This window comes from Corvus cornix, chromosome 2 (genome assembly GCF_000738735.6).
Source record: "Corvus cornix cornix isolate S_Up_H32 chromosome 2, ASM73873v5, whole genome shotgun sequence".
Lineage (NCBI taxonomy): Eukaryota > Metazoa > Chordata > Aves > Passeriformes > Corvidae > Corvus > Corvus cornix.
This window is the reverse complement of record NC_046333.1, coordinates 1,865,665-1,889,955: the sequence shown is the minus strand read 5'-3', so window position 1 is coordinate 1,889,955 and position 24,291 is coordinate 1,865,665. Positions and strand designations below refer to the sequence as shown.

The window sequence follows — 24,291 nt, the reverse complement described above, 5'->3', positions numbered from 1 at the left end:
AACGTCCAAATGCTGTGGCTGGAGCAAGAAGCATCTTGCAGGTGGCTGGGAACACAACAGCTGCCAGATGGGGTCAAAACAAAGGTTTCTCCAGCCAGACTTGGACCTCTGGGGGATCCAAGGAGAATTGGGACCAGTGCTGTGGCTCCTGACGTGTCCTGCTCGCCCCTGGCAGTCTGTGGTTCAAAGGCTTCCTGAGCCCTTGTGTTTCATCACCCATCTGGATGAACCTCCCTTTCCTGAATTTGTTTAATCCCTTTTGGAGTCTGTTCATCATTTTGGGCTTCACAACATCCGGAGGCAGCGAGCCTTGACGTTTAATGATGTGCAGTGTGGAAAAAAAAAAAGGCTCTGTTCTCAATGTCTGCCATTTATTATTATTATTACTATTTTTTGAATGCTGTGCCTGGTCTTGAGTCAGAAGGTCTGATCCCTGCAGTGCCCTGAGCAGAGTTCTCCCTGTGGAGCTTCCAGCCTTGGCTGGATCTGCAGGATTTGGTCAGGCCCTTGTGGCAGGAGCTTGAGCTGTGGAGAGCCAGAAGGATGGGCCGGAGGTGCTTCAGGAACTGGCATTGCCCTTTTTGAAGGAATGTCCTTGCCCCCTGGGTGATGTTTTCCCATTCCTTCTTGGTAAACCTGCTGGAAGAAATAAAAAGCAGCATCAGTGCAAGAAGCATAAGGAACGAGCATTTATGGGGGTTTGGGGTGCCTTTGTTTAGGTTTCAAATGCCAAATATCATTTGTTCTGTGCAACTCTTCCCAGATAAGGGAAGCTGGGTGAGAAAGACCATGAACAACTTGGATTTTCTTTGCTTGGAATAACAACAACAACAAAAAAAATCACTACTTCTGCAGGTTTATAGATGGCATTTTGGCTTCTAGGAATTTGGGATTTGTGGTAGGAGCAGATGGAACAGTTTCTATCTGGCTCAACTTTGTTGCAAGAAAATCAGGCCACTGAGCACCTGGGCCACTTCCTTTGGTCTCCTGTCTTTAAAATCTGGTATAAATACCTCTGCTGTGTTCTGCCATGTGATCCATGACCTTTGTGCTCCTTTCCTGGTCCTCAATCCCACCAAAAACTGCTCAAAACCAAGGCAGGGATGATCATGGATGTTTTCTGTAAGTGGCATCTAGAAATGTCCTTCATTTTCTGTGTCATTTTAGGTTAAAAATCATTGACTATCTTGAGTTGGAAGGGACCTGCAAGGCTTGAGTCCAGCTCCTGGCTCTGCACAGGACACCTCAACAATCTCACCTTGTGCCTGAGAGCATGGATTTCTCTAACCCTATGTCAGGGATGGAGCTGAGATCCTGGGATGAAAGGATATTCAGTAGTGTAAAAAACAAACCCTAAAACCCACAAACTCTTCCCCCCTCCCCAAAAACAACCCAAGCAAAAGCCCCAATATTCTGAAAATCTGTCTCTTTCTGGTTTTTTGGGTTTTTTTTTTCCTCCCCTCTAGACCATGTGGAGTTAATGGGTTAAAACAAACTTTTTGTTTTCTTCTCTGGGTTAATTCTTCATCTTCCATCCCACTGCTCCCCATTTTCCTGCTTCCCTGCACCAAAACTCCCAGCTCCGTGTTGCCTACGCTTGAGTGGGCTCCAGGCCAAAAGAAATGATGCTAGGCTAAAAAAATGAATTAAATAAAAATAAGCAGTGGCTGGGCAAGGAGCAGGGGCTTGGACTGGGGGTCCAGGAGCTGTCCAGCCAGGGAGGGGACAGTGTGGGGGGATAATTCCTGGCACAAGCTGCCAGGGGCAGAGCTAATGCCTCTTAAATCGGAGTGAAAGCCCCTGTTGCTGCTTTGGCCTGTGCATTCCACTGGCACCGTTCGGTTGAAAATCCTTTGTAAATCTCCCTGATTTCTGTTTCATTCTTGAGAGGATGAAGGGGAGAGGAAACAACCTTTCCCTCACCACCTTCTTTCTCTGCTTCTGCTTGTTTGTGGACAGAGTGCATTGTTCCAGGGGAATTAGGTCTTCGGGCTGAGATGTTTTCCCAAAATAAAAAGGTCTTTTGCTCCGATGGGCTGGAAACTTCCTGAATGCAGTTTGGTGTAGGGAGAGGAGTGGGGAAAGGGAGAAAATGACTTCAGCCCTGTGGTTCAGATGCACCACCAAAGACCCAAAATTGATTCTTTCTCTGGGAGGTTATTCCCCCATCACTGGAGAAGGGAAGGCAAATCTTTCCTTCCTTGAGTTGTAATTAATAACCTGTGCAGGTCTCCTGCTTTGCAGGAGTGGGGAATGCTGCAGCTGCTTCAAGGAATTTCTTGTGATACTCCTGATTGCCACGGTGCCAAAAGAGCTGTTCCTCACAGCACCTTGATCCCACAAAGTCCTCTGCAGGAATGGGAACATCTCCAGCCCTCCCCAGCTGAACTGAGTCATGTCTTCCCTGCTCATCCACTGAGAGATTTTTTTCCTTTCTATATTACATGCCAAATTTTTTTGGTAATTTGTCCAGGGGAAGGTGAGGTCCTGCTTTGGCAGGAAATTGGATGGGAGTTTATTTACACGTGCAGCAACCATCCTGTATCTGGGAGAAAACCATCCGTGCCTTGTCCCATTCCCAGAGAAATCCCGCCTGGACTGATTGAAAAACCTGCTGGTTGTTGGAGTCCAGTGCTCTCCTCAGTGCAGGCCTGGGGAAATTCCTCTGTGCTCAGCAGCCTGGGAGACTCTTCCAGCTTCCATATAAGCTTCATCTAAGGCAAAAATGGTAAATTCTGTGGTGACACCCAAAATGAGCTTTGGGATCAGAGTGGGTGCTGTGAGTGCTGGAAGCATTCAGGAAAGCTGTGTTGGGAGGGGAAAAGCTGGAGGTTTGCACCGTTGGATTATTTTGTCCAGAAGCAGCTGTTGTTTCCCCTTTTGCTGGGTGCTGGAAATAACTCCTGATAGGACCCAAGATTGTGGCAGCTTTGTGTGGAGCAGGGCCCTTCCCTGTCCACGTGTCCATCCTAAGATGCTCAGGGAGGAGGCTCCAGGAAACCACGGTATGGATCTATCCAGGCATGGTTGAAGAAAGGCTTGAATGATTGAAACCTACAAGAATCTGCACCCTTTTTCCCTAAAAAAAACAGTCCCAAAATTCTGTTTGAGCAGATTCCATCAGGAATCTGATGGAGGCTGGTGCTTCTTTCCCTGGTAAGTGGGATCTACTGGGTTGGAAGTTTCCCTGTGCTGTAGCTTTCACCCTCTCTCTCCTCCTCCGTCCCATCACTCAGAAGCTGATCCAAGAACCTACAGGCATTTCCCTCTATCCCTAAAATCCCGGAGCCTTCCCCTTGATGAACCCATCAAGCACATGCTCTCCTTTGGAGCAGGACTGTGGGGTTTGGCTGCTTCCCACCTGGATACTGTGGGGTTGGAAGGCCCTATCACCCCTACTTTGTGTTTTTGGGAGCGCATCGAGTTGTAGTAGCCGCTGTGTTGGAGGCTGTGACTCGTGTAAAAGCTGCAGCTGAGATTTGGGTGCTGCAGACTTAAGGAGGAAGTGACATTTGAGAGGTTGTCACCTGAAGAAAGCTCTGGCCAGTGTTTGCCACGCTATTGAGAGGAAGATAAGGATCGAAACAGCCATTGGGGCATAATTGTGATGGGAATTGCTGTGCTCCTTCCTGGAGTTTCCAATTGCTTTGTTTAATGGTCTCCCACAGCCAGGCCCCGTTGCTCAGGGACAATCACAGGGAGACGTGAGCCCAAGGCAGAGCTGGTTGGGAATGGTCCTGAGGGAAGAGAACTGGCACGGTGGAACTTGCAAAGATGAGTTTTAGCAAAGCTGGGTTTGATTTCTTAGGTGGGGTTCAGCTGTGTCTTGTAAAGCCCTGGATGGTTTGGATTTCCTCAGGTTGGGAAAAACACTTTTCCTCCTGTCACCTTCATTGACCCTCACGATGTCACAGCATCCTGTCAGGAGATCATTGGGAAAATTACACCGGGAAAGGCTTGAGGTCGGAGTGGAGAATTGTGACAGAACAATCTTTGTGAACACTTGCCGAGATGTCATTTTGGAAGCCTGAGGTTTGGAGAATCCATAGCCTTATTTTTATGTAATCTAAGGAGAAATGGGATATGTTAGAGTTTAGAGTTCCTGTGGGCACTTAGAGCTGTAAACAATTAAAAACCCCAACCAGACAGGGCAGAATGAGGTGGTTGAGTCTTCAATGGCCAGCTCTTCTTCCAAATACTAAATCTTCACCACTCACCCTGAAATTCAGATTTTTTTTTTCTTGGACTTTGGGATTTTTCTACTTCAAATATTCAATAGCCTTTGTGGGAGGGGGAGTGGGATAAATCAGTTTAGGAAAGATTCATGGTGTGGGAGTGCAATGGTGGGAGAGAGAGAGATCAACTGGAGGTTATTGGGTGCAAAATAAAATAATACAGGCCTGGTGTCCAGCATAACTCAGACTCCTTGAGTAGGTTAATTTAGTTAATTAACTTAGGTGTCGTAGTGAAGATTCATGGTCAAGTTGTCAATTTTCCAGAAGCATTTTTAATTATTAAAGGCAAAACAGTGGAAAGAGAAGAAAAAGTGACACTGATCATGCCATAATCAAACCTCTCCTGATGGGAGAGAGTTTTTAAAGTCCTTGCTAGGAGTTCCAGAGACAAACAGGACTCTCAGCCTTCGCTGCTTCTTGATAGTTGTTTATTAAGTATTATCAGAGAAAAGGAGCCACTAGTGTGATCCAGACATAGCACAGAGCAGGGAATACAGGAGAAAGTCGAATTATCAAGATTACACGGCCTTTTTAAAGGTAAATCAACCAATGGTTACTAAAAACGTACATTATTTTTACTTCTCTACCAATTATTCAGTAACACAGCCAGGAACTGCGGAATCCTTTGTCCAATCATCCCAAACTACTTTTACTGCAGAATATGGAGTAGTAGAAGAAGAAGAGGAAGGTTTGGAGAACAACAACAATCCTCCATTTTGATGTTTTTTGCTTTTATCTATTTACTACATTACCAAACCCAAAACCTCTAAATTTTTCACCCAATCTTACATAGTAGTCTATCACCTAATTTACACTAGTTTAGTTTCTAGTTCTTTTCTAATAGTAGGCAGTTTTTTCCAAGGTTTGAGGTCAAAAGCTGTGTTGTTCAGGGGGTGAAACCCCTCAAAGCAGGCAGAGAAATATTCTCTGCACTCTGGGTTCCCACAAAAAAGGGCTGAAAGTGTGGCAATACCACAGGAAAAAAAAATCACGTGGAAAATAAAACCAGAATTAATTCAGTCATCGTACAGATGGGCCAAAGAGACATTTCCTAATGCAGGAGGAAGCGCTGGGACAGGGATGGGATGCAGTATTTCAGCAGGCCTGTCATTCCAGGTGGGAATAGCAGAGGCCTTTCCCTGCAGGAAAACAGCTCACCTTGGATCCCGTCTCTGCTGGCACCTGCCAAGGAAACTCTGGAGCGCCTCGAAAACGAGGGTGCACTCACAGGTCTGTGTATGCGCCTCATCTCTGCCTCCTCCCCCTCAAATCCTCATCAGGAAAGTCCCCACTTCAACGAGGGAAAATCCAGGGGCACTGATGGAAGTGTGAGCTGATGAGGCCATAAAAACTCTTGACTTCGCGACGAGCGGGAAGCAGGATCTGTCTGGAATTGCCTCTTGGAAGGCCAATAATTCCATGGTGTCACAGATAAAACTTGGCCACAGATAAAACTTGGGGTTATCGGTGGGAGCTGTGCAGTGGCAGCGGCTGTGCTTGGGATCTCTCCCAAATCCCGGCGACTGAACTCTGGGAAAATGAAGGAATTAGCAGTGTTTGAGATGAAGTTCACAGCTGAGGAAGCTGAGTGACACCAGCAGCGTGTATGCAAACCAGATGGGTTGAGCTTCTTGCATCAATTAATGATAAACTTTCTGATTTCCTGGCTTCAGACTGGTGGAACTGGAATGGGAATAGCACAAATGATGCTGCAAAGGTTCCTCTCAGCATGGTGGGTGTGGCACAGGACAACCAGGTCCTTCCTGAGGTTTGGATGTTGCACTCAGAGCAGAAGTTGGGCAAGATTAGGTCAAAAACCCCCATAGAATATCCTGAGTTGGAAGGGACCCATGAGGTTCATCAAAGTGCAAAATTCTGAAGCAGGAATTCAAAATTCTGAATTCTGTAAACAGTCTCTTGACTCTGTAGGTTCATGTTGCTCTCAGAGAGGCTGGAGTTAACTTCCAGAGGGGTTAAAGCTTCCTGGGTCGTGTGCCATGAGCTGTTTGCTCGCTCTCCAGGTTCTTGGTGGACACACACACACACACAGTCCTTTGCAATCTTGGGATCTAGCTTAAAATGGTTTGGGTTGGAAGGAACCTTAAAGATCATCCAGTTCCAACCTTTTTCCACTTAGAGGTGCCCACTTATCTCCCACTCAGCCCCTTCTTGGAGCGAAAGAACACAACCATGGGGTTCTGGCCAGCAGTTTAATCGTAACAGTTGTGGCTTGGGCGTGTAAAAAACAAAAACACGCACACACACCCCTCCCCTGAAACGTTTCCTTGGAAAGAACAGCTTGGCCTTTGTGAGGAGCTGAGAAAGCGTTCGACTGACACCGTTGCCTTACAGGACCTCACTCAGCCGAGGTTGCATAAAAGGGCTTTATGGGATTAGAAAGGTTCCATGCAGCGGGAGCTCGGAGGCAGCGTGTCAGGTGGGGCAGCTCTCCCTGGCTCTGCCTGCGCTTTGTTATTGATGCCACGCTCTGGAAGTGCCACCTCACCCCCCCCCCCAACCCGCTCCCGGGGCCTCTGGAATGTGCGCGCGGAGCTGAGGGCCCCCGGAGGGAAAACGCGTGTGTGGGTCCGTGTGTGTGGCTTCTGCTCTTCACCTGGGGGAGTTTCATTGCTTGCTGGCCAGGGAAAAACCCCTTCCCCCTAAATTTCCTCCTTGTCTTGTTCCAGGGATGCTTCTGAGCAGTAATGCAGGCAGTGATGGCGGGTCGCTGTTCGTCATGTGTGTTCCGTGGTCCGTTCTTCCACCCGCTGGGGGAGAGTTGTGGCACTGTGCAGCAGCAGGAATCCTATTTCCTACCATCTCCCTGTCCCTGGATCTTTGTTTTGTGTGTGTTTAGGTGACTTTTAGTGGAGATGCACATGATTGGGCTGTGCTGTCAGCAAGTTTTGGATCTGGGGGAATCTGTAATTTGAAGTATCCCAAAGCCAAGCACCTGAGGGGGAAAGGTGGGAAGAGGGTGAAAATCACCCATTGCTCTGCAGAAATCTTGGCTGTAGGAGCAATTCCTGCATCCGTCCTCACTCCAAGAGCCATCTGCTACAGGATCCTTGGAGCTTTTTTCCAGACCGTTTAGATGAACAGTCCCTGCTCAGCTGGAAAGAAAAAATGGGGAGAGGGAGCTTAGAAAATGCTGCGATGCCTCCCTCTCTCTCCTTTGCCAGCTGAGGGTCTCTTGTGCCAACCAAAGTTGGCAGGAATGAATCTTTCGAGTACCGTGAAGGCCAGGAATGAACGTCCTGGAGATTTTGTTCCAGATCTTTGCTCCAGTGAAGCTCAGACTGAGGCACCTCTCTCATGAATGAGCCTCCTGGGAGCTTTGGCTAAGGAGGCACCAGGGTGGGGTGATGTCCCCTTTCCTTGGGGTGCAGCTGCGACAGACCAAAAATGAGAGGGTTAAAATATGCTTCAAACAGACCTTGCTGTTTAGCCTTTTGGAATTTTTTTTTCAATTATTTTTGGGGGAGCAAAACTTGAGGGAAAATATTTTTCCATGTTTCCCACAAATCACTCAGTGCTTTTATCACTGCAGGTTTTTTTCTGGAGGTGTCAATACCTTTGAATGTAACTGAAGGAGAACATTTTCCTGCCTGTCTTTGATCTAAAACTCCCACCTCAGCCATTTTTTTGCTCCCTCCAATAGGGAGCTGATATTAAATCCCCTCATCAATGCCTCAGTGATGACTGGATCTGTACTGGATGTCCCTGGCTGGGACTCAGGTCAGGATTTTATGCCCATTGTGCCCCGAGGTTTGGGAGTTAAAGCATCCTGAGTGCCAGCCCTCAGGAGCTGTGCTCCTGGCAGGATGCATCCCACTGATTAGAGAGAAATACTCATTAAAAACAGCCAATCACTGCTCCTGAAGGACAGGCGGGGCTTTAAAGGGTTCCCGGGATCTCAGCAAAGGGGGTGAGCGAGTGCTGCCCTCCCATTCCCATCACCCCATTTTCCCCCGTGCTCCTGCAGCAGTGGAGATGCCTGAGCCCCCCAACCCATCCCGCGCTCCCCAGCGCAGGAGTGCAACGTTCCAGCGTGTTTCCAGGTCTGGATTTCAGCCATTCTTCCTTTTTGGCCGGGGAATGTGTCTCCAGGTGCTCTGCAAGCCCGGATAGCGATTCCCATTGACTCTGTGGACTGGCACCTGGCCGGAGCAGGGCAGAGCCAGGAGAGTGGGGTGCAGCAGCCTGGCCAGCACAGCTCTCCGGAGCCCAGCAGATGTTCCTGCAGCCTCTCTGCGCCCCGGGGCCGATGCCAGCCTGGTCCTTTTCCAGCAGCTCGTCACTTGACACCGGGAACAGTCCGCTGGCATCTTTTGTTGCACATTGTGGAGTCAAGGACCTTGTGCTGGGAGAAGGCAGGGGCGGGAGGGGACGAGGCAAAGGGACACGAATTTTCTTCGGGTTTTGTTTTTTTGGTTTTTTTTTTAGGTTTTGAGCTTGTTCTGTCTTGTAAAAGCTTTTGGCAGCATCTCCTGGAAAGTGTATCCTGCTCTCCAAGCTCAGGCTGCGGCTCGCTGGGTTTTATGTCAGGATCTCTTCTGCTGAGGGCAGGGTGGCTTTCTGTGCTTTCTCGGGGCGTCTCTTGAGCTTTGATGGGACAAATCATCCTCTGTCCCTTCCCAAGCTGAGTTCTGGCTCTGCTTGGTGTGCTAAAATGCTTTTTTATGTTTATGCCTAGGACAGTGACAGTGGTGCTCGTGTATTTTTGCCCGTTCCCCGAGTTCATGCAGTGAGGCACCTGAAATGATTTCTTTCCACTTTCAGTTTTAAACACAGTCCTATGGTGGAGGTGGCCAGGGGTTTATGTCCAAACAAGCTCTGTGCGAGCTGGTAGGGAGCATAAATCCAAGTATTTCCTCTTACCTTTTCCCTGCTGCCACCTTGCACACGCACCGTGAGGAGCCTCACTGTAAAATCACTGCTGGCCCAGACATGAAGTCCACAGTGCTCAACCAGGGCATCCTGATCCCATCATTGACCCTATTTCTACCATGGGCTGGATTTCCTAGAATCCCAGAATGGTTTGGGTTGGAAGGACCTTAAAGACCGTCTAGATCCAAGCCCCTGCCCTGGGTGGGGATGCCACTCGCTAGATCAGTGTCCAGCCTGCCCTTGGACACTTCCAGGGATGGTGCAACCACAGCCACTCCGAGCAACCTGTGCCAGGGCCTCACCATCCTCACGGGGGAGAATTTCTTGCTAGAAATTTTTGTTTTCCCTTCGCTCACCGCAGTGCCCCTCTGTTTCTTGGCAGGCTGACGGGGAACGAACCCCTGACCATCCTCCCTCTGACCTCAGAAATGGAGGAGGCGGCCGTCAAGGCCCACTACAAGGTGTGTGACCGCCTGAAGCTGGAGAAGAAGCAGCGCCGGATGTGCCGGCGCGACCCCGGCGTGGCCGAGACCCTGATGGAGGCCATCAGCATGAGCGCCCTGGAGTGCCAGTACCAGTTCCGCTTCGAGCGCTGGAACTGCACCCTCGAGGGCCGCTACCGGGCCAGCCTCCTCAAGAGAGGTGAGTCTGGGGGTCTCGGGGGGTCTCTGCACCCCCTGCGCTCATCTCCTTCCCTGGTGGTCCATCTGGGGTGTCCTCTGCTGGTGGTGCTTCCCCCGAGGTCCACAAAGAGCTCTGTGCGAGGCTGGAGCTCATCCCTGGAAGGGCGCAGCAGGCAAAGAATGTGCTAATGGGGGTAATTTATGGGCTTGCCCTGCCTGCTTCCCACTGCTGGCCCTGGCTGCTCTCCTTGGAGGCTGGAGGTGTTTGTGCAGGTCTCTGCAGCCAGGAGCTACATTTTCTCCCCATTTCTGCTGGAAGTTGAGCTGCTGCTGGAGGAGAGGGTTTGGAAGCTCTCAAAGCAGTCCCCTCTTTCTTTATTGTTTTATTTATTTATTTCCTATTTATTGTCCCTATTTATTATGCCGGTCTTTCAGGAAAGAAGTTGAGAAAAGGCCATTTTAAGGGAAACAAGACAAACCAGACTGTTCTGTGCTGTCCTGTTAGAGAGGGCAAGGGAGCCCTGTCATAGTACCAGGCAAAACCTGCAAATGTTTGTGTCCTGTTACTGCCCTGGATGTGAGCAGTGGGTGATTCCCACACCTTTTCCCAGCAGTGCAGGTGGAGATGGCCAGAAATGAGGAGTATTGGGGGTTCAGGTGGTATTTTTTCCTTTCTTTGTGCTACCATGTCTAGTCCAGTTTCCTCCACCCTCCCTCTGAAATCCAGTTCTTATTTCCAGGCTGCAGCAGCATTTTACAGACAGCATGCGAGAGTCTCCAGGGCTTTAGTGACTTCCAGGAAGTCCCACACTCAGCAATGGGCCTGGACCTGGAAAAGCCAGGGTGTGAAGTCTTTAAAGATAAGAGCAGAGGTTTGCAGGGCTAATAAGTGAGGAGGAGTAATTCAGAAGCACCAGGGCTTAACTAATGCACTGTCACTGACTGGTGGAAACAAGGAAAGTCCTTATGAAACCCAAGAGGTCCAGCCAGAGCTGCAAGACATTTAAAAATATCCCTGCATGCCAGAGGAGTCCCTGGATTAGTGGTGCCTTGGGGAAGCCAAGCACTTTCTCATGCTGACACCTGGAGGCCACAGCTCGTTCCTTCAGACGTGCCTGTCCCCTGGGCAGCCCCGGCCGAGGGGCACTTCGGAGCAAGCTGGAGTTAAAACCCCACGGAGATCCCCCCCATCCCAGCCCTTGTCAGGGGCCTGTGTAATAAATGAGAGCTCTGAGGGCTGCAGGGCTCTGCTGCTGTCTCATTCCCCCGTGTTTTATATCCCTGCAGCATCTCTGCCCTCCCCTGGTGCCATAAATCCTTCAGGTACTGTTGCCGTGCTGTAACACAGTGCCCTGTAAATCTTCCTCCTCCTCTCCAGGAGCTGCTGGTTCCTGGTTCAGCACTGCTGCAAGTGACACCTCAGGGCAAAGGCTCCCATGTATCACCCCACTAGGACACGGCTTCCCAAATTCATCGTTGAGGGCTTGTTTCCTCCCCTCCAGGACCACTGCAGGGAGAAAGGAAAAAGGCGGGGGGAAAAAAAAGCCCAAACCACTTTTTTTTAACTTAGAAGTTTCTCCCTCTGCTTTTACACTTCGGTCACCAGACCAGCCCTGGCTGCTGGTTTGCAACTTGGGCTGATGCAGCCTCGTTTCTTAAAATAACAGGGGATTGTTTGAGGGACTCGTTATCCTCTTTGGATACCCGTGCACAATTTTGGAAATGGCTGAAACTGGATAGCCAGGCCCGGCAGACTGTCAATGCACTGGGGCTTAGAATGCCTGCATTGATTTAAAGCTCATTATCTTGTTACAAAATATCTTGGTGCAATCAAATAGTGCGTGGTGGAGATGGCTTTAAAACCTGGCCAGAGCCAAATGTCACATGGAGCCGGTTGGGAGCTGCCTGGGGGTGAGATGATCCCTGTGCTGATGGGCACAGGGAATTTGGGAAGCTTTCAGTGATGGAGAGCGGGAGGAGCAGAGACAGAGCTGATGGAAAGGGAGAAGCTGGCAGATGAGCTGCTCCTCCTGGCTTTCCGTCAGGCCTGGAATGCGTTGTGGCCACACGGCGCTGACTTTCTGCTGGGATTCCACAACCACTCCAAATTCAGAGCTTGAAATCAGGAGGGCTTCAAGCAGGGTGGAGATCTGGGCTGCCTAATTAATCAGTTAAGGCTGGTGGCTGTGAGTTAAGTGTGTAAGGCCAGCTTGGATGGGGCTTGGAGCAACTTGGGATAGTGGAAAGGGTCCCTGCCCATGGCAGGGGGTGGAACAAGATGGATCTCAAGGTCCCTTCCAAGCCAAGCCATGCCATGGTTGCAGTGTCTCAGACCTTCAGGGCAGGGTTTGCACAGCCCACCCCACTGAGGACTCTGGCACCTCTTCATTCTGTGTAGCTGTGGCATGAATCCTCCGATCCAGGAGCACAGAGGCTTGGGAATATCTGTGTTTGGTAGTGGCATCCCTCTGACAGGCATGTGGGCACTCTGACCTAAGGTATAACCTGGAAAAAACAGTTTGCAAAGGATGAGAGATGCTTAGAAGGCATTTTCTACCCAGTGGAGTCAGCTGGATACCCATGAGTTTTTGGTGGGTGAATTAAGTGAAGACTTCTCTCACCACTTCCAGTGAAGTGTTTGCAATGTTGAAGATGTTTCTGGGGTGTCAGAGGATGTAGTCTGACTTCAGGGAGAAGACAAAATTTGTTATTTTAACTCTCACCACCTTCTGCAGTGTCCTCAGTGAGTGTGGAGTTGAACCTTTTTGTATTTTAACGTTGTTTCTAGTGAGGAAAAGATTCCTGTTCTCCTTTTCCAGGTGAGCAGTAGAATGATTGGATAATTCCTACCACAAGCTGGGAGGAATTAGAACCTCAGAACCCTTGGGAGGACCAAAGCTCAGTCTCCTGGGCTGGATTTTCACCAGCCTTTCCTGCTCCTGGGAGTGTTTTGGGAAGGCAGACTCTGGGAATGGCCACATGAGTTTGCTTGGTCTATCATGAACCTCCCAAGGAACAGTTCCAAAAATGACCTGGCAGTGTCTCTGCATGTCCTTGGTTGACACACCAGCTCACAGATATATCCCCTACTGTCACCATCCACTTGTGTTATTTTTGAGTGGGGGATTTCTTGAGTCCCATCCAAAGCCGTTCTGGAATTGCATCTCAAATATGCAGTCGTTTATGGCTTCCATAGCTGGAGAATGGGCAGCTATAAATACTGCCATGTTTGCTTTTTATTTCTGGCTTTTGTAATTTGGATTGGAACCGTGGCTCCCTCTGGGTGTCAGTTTGCCTGGCGGGGGAGTGGATGCTGTCACATCCCTGCAGGTGAGCGTGGAGGTGTAAAGAAGGGCTGTGCATAGAAGGTTTGAGGTGCAAACTGTTTTTTTGGAGTGAGGTGCTGTGTCGGGTGACACATCTCCTGCTTCCCAGCCCTCAAGTGCCTTCTGTCAACAATTCTGCTGGTCTGGAGTAGGACCTAGTGACTTGTTTCAGGAGGAGAGGGAAGAATGAGGAGGACTGGAAGTCTGTGCTGGGTTCCTGCTGTTTGGCATCCCCTTGGTAGCAGCACTGGGACCTCCATGTCCCGTCCAGCTCTTCATGGAGTCAAACAATGCTTTGGCTTTGAGGGAACCTTAAAGCTCATCCAGTGCCACCCCCTGCCATGGGCAGGGACACCTTCCACTGTCCCAGGCTCCAAGTCCCATCCAGCCTGGCCTTGGACGCTTCTGGGGATGGGCCAACTCTTGCTCAGCTCTTTCCATTTTCAGGCAGAGACTGTCCGTGAGTGACAAAGAGTGACAGCCCCCGAGCTGGCCAGATTCCATGGGCATTCCTGATTCCTGGCTTGTGCCACCTCTGTCCATCATTCCTTGCCCTCCCCGTGTCCTCTTCGCCATCAGTGATGCACACAGAGTTTGCTGTGCTTTGAGGGTGTCAGGAGCACGGACCAGGCTTTTCCCCGTGGTGCCCAGCAACAGGACAAGAGGAACGGGCAGGAATTGATGCCCAGGAAATTCCACCTGAACTTGAGGAAGAGCTTCTTTCCTGTGCAGTGACTGAGCACTGGAACAGATTGTCCGGAGAGGCTGTGGAGTCTCCCTCACTGGGGATATTCCAGAGCTGTCAGGATGTAATCCTGTGCCCTGTGATCTGGGATGGCCCTGCTGGAGCAGGGAGGTGGCACCGGATGCCCCAATGTGGTCCCTTCCACTCTACTGTTCTGTGACACAACTCATGCTCTTCCCACAACGGGTTTTGCCTCCATTTCCTGGGCTTTTTCCTTTCTTCAAGCTGCAATTAGAGCCTCTCCCTCCTGTCCCTGCAGGTTTTAAGGAGACAGCCTTCCTGTACGCCATCTCCTCAGCGGGGCTGACCCACGCCATGGCCAAGGCGTGCAGCGCGGGGCGCATGGAGCGCTGCACCTGCGACGAGGCCCCCGACCTGGAGAACAGGGAGGCCTGGCAGTGGGGAGGCTGTGGGGACAACCTCAAATACAGCAACAAGTTCGTCAAGGAGTTCCTGGGGAGGAAGCCCAACAAGGACCTGCGAGCCAGGGTGGACTTCCACAACAACCTGGTGGGCATGAAGGTGCGTTGAGGGCGGCGCAGGGTGGGGGGGGGGGGGGGGTCACACCGTTGTGGGGTTTTGGGGGTAATAATGCTGTTCTTGGGTGTGGAATAGGAGTGTTGGATGTGAAATGAATGGAGTGATCCTCCTTCTGGAGGGGAGAAGTCTGAGTTAAGGGATTATGCCCTGTTTTTCACTGCGGCTTCAAGAGTTGTGCGAAACCGTTCGAGAGGGAGCAGAGGGAAAGAAGTGGGACTGTCCCGGTCTAGGAAATGTGAGGTGGGGACAAAGATGCTGGTTTCCCACAGGGACGAGAGTGTTTTACGCCACAAAGGGATGGAAAGACAGGTTCCTCAGGCTCACATGAGGTAGGACACAGAGGAAGGGATTTATGCTGCCGCAGCACGTCCTTGAGGGATGCTTCTCTTTCAGCAGTTCAGTAGAGTGTGGACAGCGTAGCATCTCCTTGGCCAGGTTTCTTTAAAACTGGCTGGAGAAACACCTGGCAGGGAACCAGGGTGGAGAGAATAATTTCTGGTTGACCTCAGACTGAAAAGTCCCTTCAGTTTTGTCTTCTGGCAGAAACCTTCCATGTCACCTAGAGCAGAAGACACTGCTTGGTTGTAGAATCCCTTTTTTTCTTTTCCCATCTTTATCCTCTCTTCCTGCTCTTTACACCTTCCATGAGGCTGCCTGGGGCCTTCCCTGCAGGACTGCCAGAGTTCAGGAAGCATTTGGACAATGCTCTGGGGCACACGGTGTGATTTTTTGGGTTTGTCCTGTGCAGGGCCAGGCTTTGGACTCGATGATCCCTGTGGGTCCCTTCCAGCTCAGCATTTTCTGTGGCTGATGTAAAGGACAAAGTGTCTGCAAGTGCTGGGTCATCCCAGCAAGGGGGGAAAGGAAGGGGCTTTCCACCTTCTCCCATAATCTGCTTGGCCGTACCTAGCCTAGAGTTGCTCCTACACGAAAATCCCTCAGATTGGCCAGCACAGGTGCTTAGGATCAGTGTTTCATTGCACCAACCTCCGAGGGGGACATACTGTAAGGCCAGAAATAGCCCTCGAGCCTTGTTATTGTCTGTGTGATTGGATGCAGGCTTGGGGCTGGGATGGGGGACCTGGGTCTCCAGTTTCCCAGGCAAATGCAGCCCAGCCAGTTGTGCATTCTAGGAATGGCCACCCCAGCTCAGTTGTTGCTGTGTCTATGTATAAAATGGCATTCCTCGCGACGGAATTGGGGCATTGGGGAATGCCACCAGCCAGGGCTGGCCAGCAAAATGTCTCCCCCTCTCCCCACTACCAGATGCTCCTAGACAGCGCTGAGATCAGGATTAGAAATATCCTGGATTTAGCTGGTGTCTGGTTCTGGCTGACAGCTTTCCTGCTCTGGATTAAAGGGCTCAGTGTCTCTGAACTCCTGTGGCAGCTCTTTGACGTGTGGAACGGGCTTTGCAGGATGTGATGGAATTTGTTTCAATCCTTGCGTTGGTTTCTCTGTCTCAACCCTTCCTTTTGGGGTTGACTGTGTGGCAGATGGGACTGGCAATGGAGAAGGTGGCCCAGGGAGGCTGTGATTCCATGCTGGATGTTTCTGTGAGATGTCCTGGCTCTCCTCTCCTTCCAGAGTCACACACTGCAGTCTCATCAAAACCTTCAGGGCTGTGGCTTTAGCTGCCACTGGCAAGTTCTTGTAGCTCCATGAATATCCACCAACAGTGGCGGGGCTAAAATACCTCACTGATGGGTTTGGCCCAACTCCCAGTGTTCCCAATCCCAGGAGCTGCAGTCAGGATGGCCATATGGCTGTAGCCACTCCTGCAGTTAGGATTTGTGTCCTTAATTATCATCTGTGCTCTACACTGCGTGACTTTGAGCTAAACAAACCCCAAGGATCAGCAGGAGGGATTGAACCTTCCCTTCTGTGTCCTGATCCTTGCGAGTTAGCTCCCAGGGGGAGATGCAGGACTCTCCAGCATCCTCTGCCTCCACTTCCCTTGGCACAGGCGGGCTCTGGGCACTGGCAGTGGTTTCACAGTGTAATATCTGCAGCTAAACAGCTGAGTAACAGTTGTGACGGTTGTCCAGACACTGAGAGCCCTCCTGGCAATCCAAGTCACAGACCTTTGCTGCAGGTCAGTGATCCAGCGTTCCTATTTTCGTCCACCCACAACGTGTCTGCCGAGTTGGGATTGCTGTCTGACAGCTTTCCTTTGCCTGTTTGCAGCAGCAGTTGAAATGATTTCTCTGCTTGTGCTGCTGGAATGATTCATTGTGCCATGGCGTGGTTGAAAGCCAAGCCAAGCAGCCCACCAGGTTCACAGCACCAGCGGGGAGCCAGGCAGGGAACAAGGGAATGCGGAGAAGGAAGCTTTCAGGAGGGTGGTGGTTGAAGATCAGGAGAACACGCATCTGTATGGTCGGGATACGTGGCCCTAAAGCACTGGCACAATTCGCTGTGTCGCTAAGATGATGATCAGAGATGAGGATCCAGGCTGACTTTGTGACTACCAGGTCAAAGCTTGCAGTGCTTGCTTCAGATTCCAAAATGCTGGAACCAGTTTGAAGCCTGAGCGCTGGCCTTCTTGGTGTGGTGGATGGATTGTCTTTGGCACTGCTTGCTCTCAGGTGTAGATTAATACCAGGTTTGATCTCTGTCCTTCCTCCTGGTCCTACTGGGAGTCTGGGGATCAGAGGATGAGAGTTGCTCAGCAGACATTACTGCGTTCCTGCTGAGTTTATGGATATTTTCCTCGAGGAAGGTAGTGAGTTAAATACGATTTTCATCATGTTTTGTTTGTCTTCAGAGAAGCTGCTCACCAACCAACTCGTGCCGTAAAGACTTTGCAACCATTGAGTAGGGTTTGCTCACCCAGTGACTGCAGCAGTCTGAAACCACTTTGGACTAACCTAGAGTGGTTATTGGAAAACAATAACTCATCTGGATTTGATTTGGGGTGGATCAAAGGCAGTACAGGAGTGCAGACAGCCTTGATTTGTGCCATTTTGGAGCTGAACAGTTTGGAACTGGAGCTGCTGCAGTGTGTGGATGTGTGTGTTCGCTGCGGGAGCGGAGAAGTCTCTACTAAAGATACAGCACAAGCTTGGTGGTCCCTCACTGATCCTTTACATGTCATTTTTCCCGTCTAATTACTCCCAACCATGGCAAAACACACAAATAGTCCCTTGAGACCCAGTAGAAAAAGGACCTGTGCTGGACTGACTAATTTGGCAAGCACCCCTCTCCCCTCCTGATCACCACAGCAGTTTCTCCATGGTGTCACACCAGCAAACAATCCCTGTATTTCTACGAGGGTGACATTATCCTATCCCGCCTAGTTTTAGTATCTTTTGGTAGACGTTCTCAATTATGATTTTACTTCTGCTTTTTACAACCTTGATGGGCTGCCTGTAATTTTGCTGCCACCAGTGAAATAACCACTGAACATGTTGTGCCCGTGGTGGCTCACCACGTTATATGATATGACCTCAGTGGTTAATGAAAGGGCGAGCTTGTCTAGTGTGAGGATGAGGTAATTAGACCAGGACTTCTCCAGCCTTCTCTTTATTGAAAAGCAGGAGCTCTGAATAGACCACTTATTAAAAAAGCAATTTCCCTTCCTGTGCCAGATCTACTCTCCCTCATTCAGCCATTCTTTCCGAGGGGTCTTGGGTGGAGAGGGTGTTTTGGGGGGAGATGTGTGTGTGGAGGGGATGGGGGAGAAGTCAACTGTATTAAAGGCCCGTTGCCAGCAATGAAGTTTCTGAGTTATATTAAATGAAGCCCAGGCAGCCTCGCTAAAGCTCTCATCTTCTCTCCATCCTCCCCCCTTTTCCCCCTTGTACACACAAGTGCAGCCCTCTTTTGTAACCCATTAATGAAAAGGCGGAATATTAGAGCACTCAATTAGTTCCACTGGGCTTGAGTAAGTGATGTTTTAATTAAATTTGCCCAGTTTCTCAGCGAAGTATCATTAAACATGACTTTCCAACTCCCTCTCTGGAGCGTTGCTAAGTTTCTTAATCCCAGGAGTGCTGACCTCTTCCAGAGGTATGTCTGGTCAAGCATGTCTTACAGATCCAAGGGGCACAATTAAAGGGGGCTGCTGTTACCCTAGAAAAAAAGAATTATCATGTTCTCAGTGCCTTTTTCCTTCATCCTTCCAGAAGGAGGGACGCGAGCCTTTGCCTGAAGTCTGGCTATAACCACAGCTGTCTCCAGAGTCGAGCATGTTTAAGGCAAAATTATGGGAAGGCAGAAATGGAGAACAAGGTCTCCCTCTAAGCAGTTTCGTGCTTTGAAGCTGGTTCCTTTCATGAGGCTTCACTGTGTTTTTGCACAAGATGTTTTGGTTTGTGCAGACCATGTGTTTCTGAAGGATCATGGAATCCTGGAACGGCTTGGGTTGGAAGGGACCTTAAAGGTCGCCAACCCCCTGCCATGGTCCTTGTCACTCTTGTAGGCTTCAAGTCCAGACCCATCCTGAGACAGCTACACCTGAAACCATCTGGGATGCTCTGGAGAGGATAGTGGGAGGTGCCTGCACTTTCCCTTGCTGTTGACTTGCTTATTTTGGAATTCCATGTGAGGAATGGCTTTCCCCCCCCCAGGCGGTGCTGGCAGGGATCTCTCTGGAGGGCTGGAGATGCGCTCTCCATATCAGGGAGATGTTTGCCCAGCTATCATCTGTCTGAGGAGCTTCATGGGCTATCACATAACACGTTATCAGAGCATGCCACCCTCTTCATTTCTGGAGCTCCGTTCGGCAGAGGGGGGAAATTGAGACCCAGAAAGATTAAGTGACTCCCTAAAGGTCACACACAGGCGGAGGGAGGCACAACTCTCCCGTTGCAGAGACAGTGTTTACAAGCACTGACCATCCAGTCTCACACAGTTCCTACTCGTTAGCGTGATTCCAGCCGAGCTCCAGGTTTTGCTGTGCCCTCATGGTGTGTAATCATTGCTGTTTTGGAGCTTAATCCACTTGGTTCATGAAAAAAAAAAAAAAGAGACACAAAGCATCCTTTGGGGCAGCTTTTTAGGGATGTGTTTGCAGTGAGAAATGGGGCATCGCATGTTTACCAAGGTACAAATCAAACCCAGCAAATAACAGCCTGAGAAGAGCTCTTAATGTACAGATCAGTTTTCAGGGCCACCACTGGTATTAATTGCTGCAGGTTATGACAGGTAGGAATGCCCAGGCATGCTCTCTGGATTTTCCTCTCCTTTCAGGCTGAGATTGGCTCAGCCAAAGCCTTTCTTAGGTCTGGAAATCAATACTCTGGAAAAAAGTTGCTTGCTGTGTCCCGTAAGTGATTGCAGTTGGTTGTTTATGTGGAGCTTTTTTAGCATGGGAAGCATGCTAGGAATACTGAGCATGGGGAAAATACTTCTGAAGTTCTCAATTTTAAGTAGGGTTATGTTGTTCTATGCTTAAATGTTTGTATTTTAATACCTATGTCACTAAAATATGAGTGTTCCTATTTTTTAAAGAAGGAGGGGTGGTGGGAGGGGAAAACTGTTCTGAAAAAGCAGGTTGAGAACAGGCTGAAAAGAAGTTTTTTTTTAACAAGGTAAAAGGAAAACTTGTAACAATCTGTGAAACTTTTATAATCCAGCCAATGGCACTGGCCAGTGTGAAGGGACAAGTCTGATCTTCTGGTTGTGTGTGGGGACCGTGGCTGCTGTCCAAATAAACATTAATACTTGAGCTGAGAGAATGACTAAGCCTATTTAAATTGAAGAGGGCTCTGCGTACGGGGGATGGAAGGGATTGGATTTGTGGGGAAGCATCCCAAAGCCCTTTCCAAAGCCAGGCAAGGCCAGGGCAGGCTTTTCCCTGGATGAGCTGCCTCCGAGGAGGGTTTGCTGCCTCCTCTGTCCCAAACCATAGCGAATGGTTTGAAGCCTTGGAGCCGCAGCCCAGCCATGACGACAGCGGAGCAATAAGCGAGGAATTCCCACGGCTGGGTGTCCGCCCTGGCCTGCTGCTGCCCAGACAAGAGTTGTCTGAAAACCACCGCCAGAGCCCCGTGACCCAGCTGGGAATGAATGGGAATCCTGTCCTCGGCGTTTCAGCTAAAACACTGAGAAATTGTGTGTTGCAGCATGTCTGAGACTGATCATGACGGGGGCACTTAGTCTGAGCTTCGCAGCGCACCATTGTTGGGAGGAAGGATTACATGTTGCATAGCAATGCTCTGCTGTGATCCCCTTTCCCCGTGGCTCCTTGTAAAGCCAGTTGGGAAGGCAGTCCAGCAGCGCTATCTGATTTCCTCCGAGCCGCAAAGCCCAGGAAAAAAATGGTTCTGTCTTGCTTTGTGTTTTCCTCATTCTGCGTTTGTCAGTATTGGGTGCTCTCACAGCAAGGTCAATGGGAATTTGTGTCCCTAAGTCAAGCTAAATAGCTCAAAAATCCTTATTTTCCTCCCAGACTGCTCTGTTTGAGGCTGCCAAACCAGGTGGTTGCTCAGAGGAGAGTGGGAGGACAGAATTTCCATGTGTGATGCCGTCCCTGACCCACCACTTGTCTTTGGCTTTGTTTTCACGGCAGGAGCTCTCCACAGCACACGACACAAAAAGGATGCTCCTTGTTGCTGTTACTCCTGACTTACTACAACCCTGCTGCTGTGTGGTAGCTGTGGAACTGGGGCCATGGGGAGCATGAAATATTTTGTGGCTTGGATTGAAGCTGAGCCATTCTGCAGGTGGCCACGTCCTTGGTGTAGATGAAATGATTATTCAGTGCTGTGTTCAGAACAGGTGCAGCTCTGTGTAGGATGGAGGTAAATCAAGTTCTGAACTGTGATGAAAAGAAAGCAGGAGCTACTACAGCTCTTGAAATCATGATTTTACATGGTAAAACCTTATTCTTCCTCATGTACCCAAGAGTTTCTTGGGAATAAACCCCACATTATTCTATCCTGGAAGCCCCTCCAGGTTTGAAAGCATGATCCAGACGTTTGTCCCAGGATGCGGCCAGCAAAGCTTTCTCCAACACTGCTCCAAGCAACCTGCTGACTTGGATCAGTCTTGCTCTGCTTCCTGAAGAAATGAGCTGGATTTAAGTGTCTCTGACAGGAGCTCCCAACAAGAGGAGGAGAGGTCGTTGTGGAAGCCAGGGAGCGGGACGAGAACCAGAAGGGTTTTGCCAAGATTCATTTTGGCTCGTGGGTGGTTGGGGCCCGGAGGCAGCAGTTCCCCATCACGCAGCGCCTCGAGGAGCTGCAGCGTGACTGACAGCAGCAGGGGAGGCTGCCTGGGCAGGGAATTTTTCTAGGATTTTCACTCTTGCTGCCTCGTAACATTCTTGAGCCCTTCCCGGTCCTTCCAGGAGAAAGTTTACGGGGCGGTTGGGATGCCCCGCGCTTGCACAGCAGCCATATGAAAACCCACACGCTGGGTTTCATGAACTGGTGCATTCATGGGGATGGGGACAAGGGAAACCTTTGATGCTTTGGTCCACCGGTTCGTGACACCAGAGCTGTCCCAGCCACTGCCTAACAAGTCAGAAACGAGATAGAAACGAGTCAGGGAAATCCAGACTGGGATTCGTGAGGGACTTTGAGTCCAGATGAGGAGAAAGAATTAATCTACCTAAATATACTTATTAGTAACCATTGGGAGACCTTTATGCTGCTGGAGGGACAGCTGTTGTGAGGAGAATGTTTTGAAGCACCTCAATTAGTGCAAGGTGGTGAGATTTAGACACCTGAGTTTCGCCCAGAGGGTGGGGTTCCGCTCACAGAATCCCCTGGAACTGAGGTGCTTCTATGTGAGCTAGGTCCCCAGGCTCCTGTTGGTGATGGAGATGTGCTCAGCACAGTCAGTGGAGCCTGGAGACCTGTTCAGTGGAGCAGGTGTTTGCCTGACTGCAGGGTCCTCTCCTGCTTTGGCTCCCCTGACTCCGACAGCAGTTCCGAGGTGTTTCTCAAACTGAGGTGTTTAAACTCAAGTGTTTGCCTGGGTGAGGTCAACCCTGGCTGGCTGGTGTGCTTCAAGTGCCTAAACCTACATGCATATACCTGACTGAAGGTCTTCTGCCATCAGCCAGCTGCCAAGCCATCGGGATCAGGTTTTCCAACACGTGTTGGGCTGTATCCCCCAGCCCCACATGGATCCTTGGCCACAGTGCTCCCGCAACGTCAGCTCTCCCGTGGAGCTCAGGAGAGGTGGCTCCTGACAAGAACAGCACCAGCTCCAGGTTCCCTTCCTGAGTTCCATGACCCTGTCTTGTTCAGTCAGCTCCAAGTCCAGGAGCATGACTACAAGCTGAGCCAGTTGCCGTTGGTTTCTTGCTTTCCCAACTCCTGTACAATACGGGTTGTCGCCTTTTCCAGGTGGAGCAGATGCAAATGCGCTGGGGGAGGAGGAAGGGTTGAGGAAAGCCTGAACTGATGAATGACTGCAGTGTGCAGCTCTTTCCCAAGTATCCCAGCAATTTCTGCCCGTTTTGCTGATGGTGTGGGCATGAAATCAGGTGGAGGAACTTTGTTTCACACGAACTCAGCTCTCACTTCTGGACAAGCAGTGAAACGGGACTTTACACAAGGGAGGGCGCGGGTGAGGGTTGGGGTTTTCCCCCCCCCTCGGTGTTGAAATGTGTTCTGCACGCTTTTGTCTGACATTGTGGGATTTCTTGTGGACTTGGCGAGACACTTTGGCACACAAAGCGTGACAGCCCTTACCCGAGCCATCCCAGCTGAGCACTATAACCAGCAACACATCTCCCCCTGTAACCCGTCACCGCTTTGAATGCTACTGTGTATTATTGGATTGCACTTGCAAAGGTCTTGGCTGTCCCAGGAATGAAGTGTGACCATTGGACGGGCTCTGCTGAAGGCTGTATTATGCATATTGTCTTTCTAAAAACGTTTCTGGAATATCACAATTGGGCCAGGCCCCAATTCAGAGTCCATGACCTATTGCATGGTCACACATGGGGCTCGGCAGGATTTGTGCAGCCAAATAATTAAGGACTGGCTGGTCAGGAAATGGACTGGAGCCAGTCCTCTGCTGTCAGGAGGCCACAACGTAGGCAGATGCCATCATGGGCATGGGGAGAGGTTGTTTTCTTCTTTTTTACGTACCGTAGATGCCCAAAGGAAGGGCACTTCCAACAGGACCTTGTCAGGACCCAGCTCTGTAAAACAAACTCTGTTTTCACCTGGCTGTTTTAAGGGGTGGTTGTACCTTACCCATTTAAAGTCAAAATAAAACCTAATTTTGGGGAGAGGGCAGGGAGGGAGAATTAGAAATATAAATTTGTGTTTATAATCTGGACAAAATGTGGGGTATCTGTGGCGGTCCAAATAACATCTCTGCTCTCGTGTTGCCCATGGAGGTATCCCAGGTGTAAATCTCTCTCTGGAGAAGGGGAGCTGGAACATTCCAATGCTGTTTCTAAGGAGATGGATGTGGCTTTGTGCCGTGAAGCTTCTTCATTGCAGCTTCTGAACTGTACTTCATTGATGTGAAAAGGATGGGATCCTTTGTTTAGCATCAGTCAGTTGATGATGCTAAACAAAGATTGCTTCTGCTTGTACCTGGGTTTGGGGTACTGTGGTAAGGAGAAGGTTCCTACTGTCCACGCTCCTGTTCTGGAGCATGTGCCACCCCACCCCTTTCCACCAAACCAACTTCCTCCACTTTTGTTATATCTTATACTTACTCTTGACAAGGATAAACAGGTGTTAAAATATGTATTCATCTCTTAGTTGCATCACAGTTTCAGATCTCCACGTACACAGTGAGTGGCAGCACTGGACAATCTTTGTACACCTTTGTAGTATCATTAATTAGCCAATTAAGCAAAGTTCTTGCAGGTAAATGTCATGATCGGTGAACTAAGAGCCTTTTGAAATAAGTATTTCCTGTAGGATGTGTTTTCCGTCTGCTTCCAACAGATACTTTTTGTATTGTCATCAACTTTGTGTCCCTGAAGCGCCTTCTAGAAAATGTTGTGTTTTACT

The 24,291-nt window shown here is 49.9% G+C and overlaps 1 protein-coding gene across 1 annotated transcript in view; it reads left to right on the top strand.

Annotated features, from left to right (window-relative positions):
• Nucleotides 1–24,291, top strand: part of WNT9A (Wnt family member 9A) — a 54,842-nt gene that overhangs the window by 27,316 nt on the left and 3,235 nt on the right. Inside the window, exons 2-3 of the mRNA XM_039550102.1 lie at nt 9,508–9,767; nt 14,079–14,341. Coding sequence (XP_039406036.1) covers nt 9,508–9,767; nt 14,079–14,341 — 523 coding nt within the window. The remainder of the gene's footprint in view (nt 1–9,507; nt 9,768–14,078; nt 14,342–24,291) is intronic.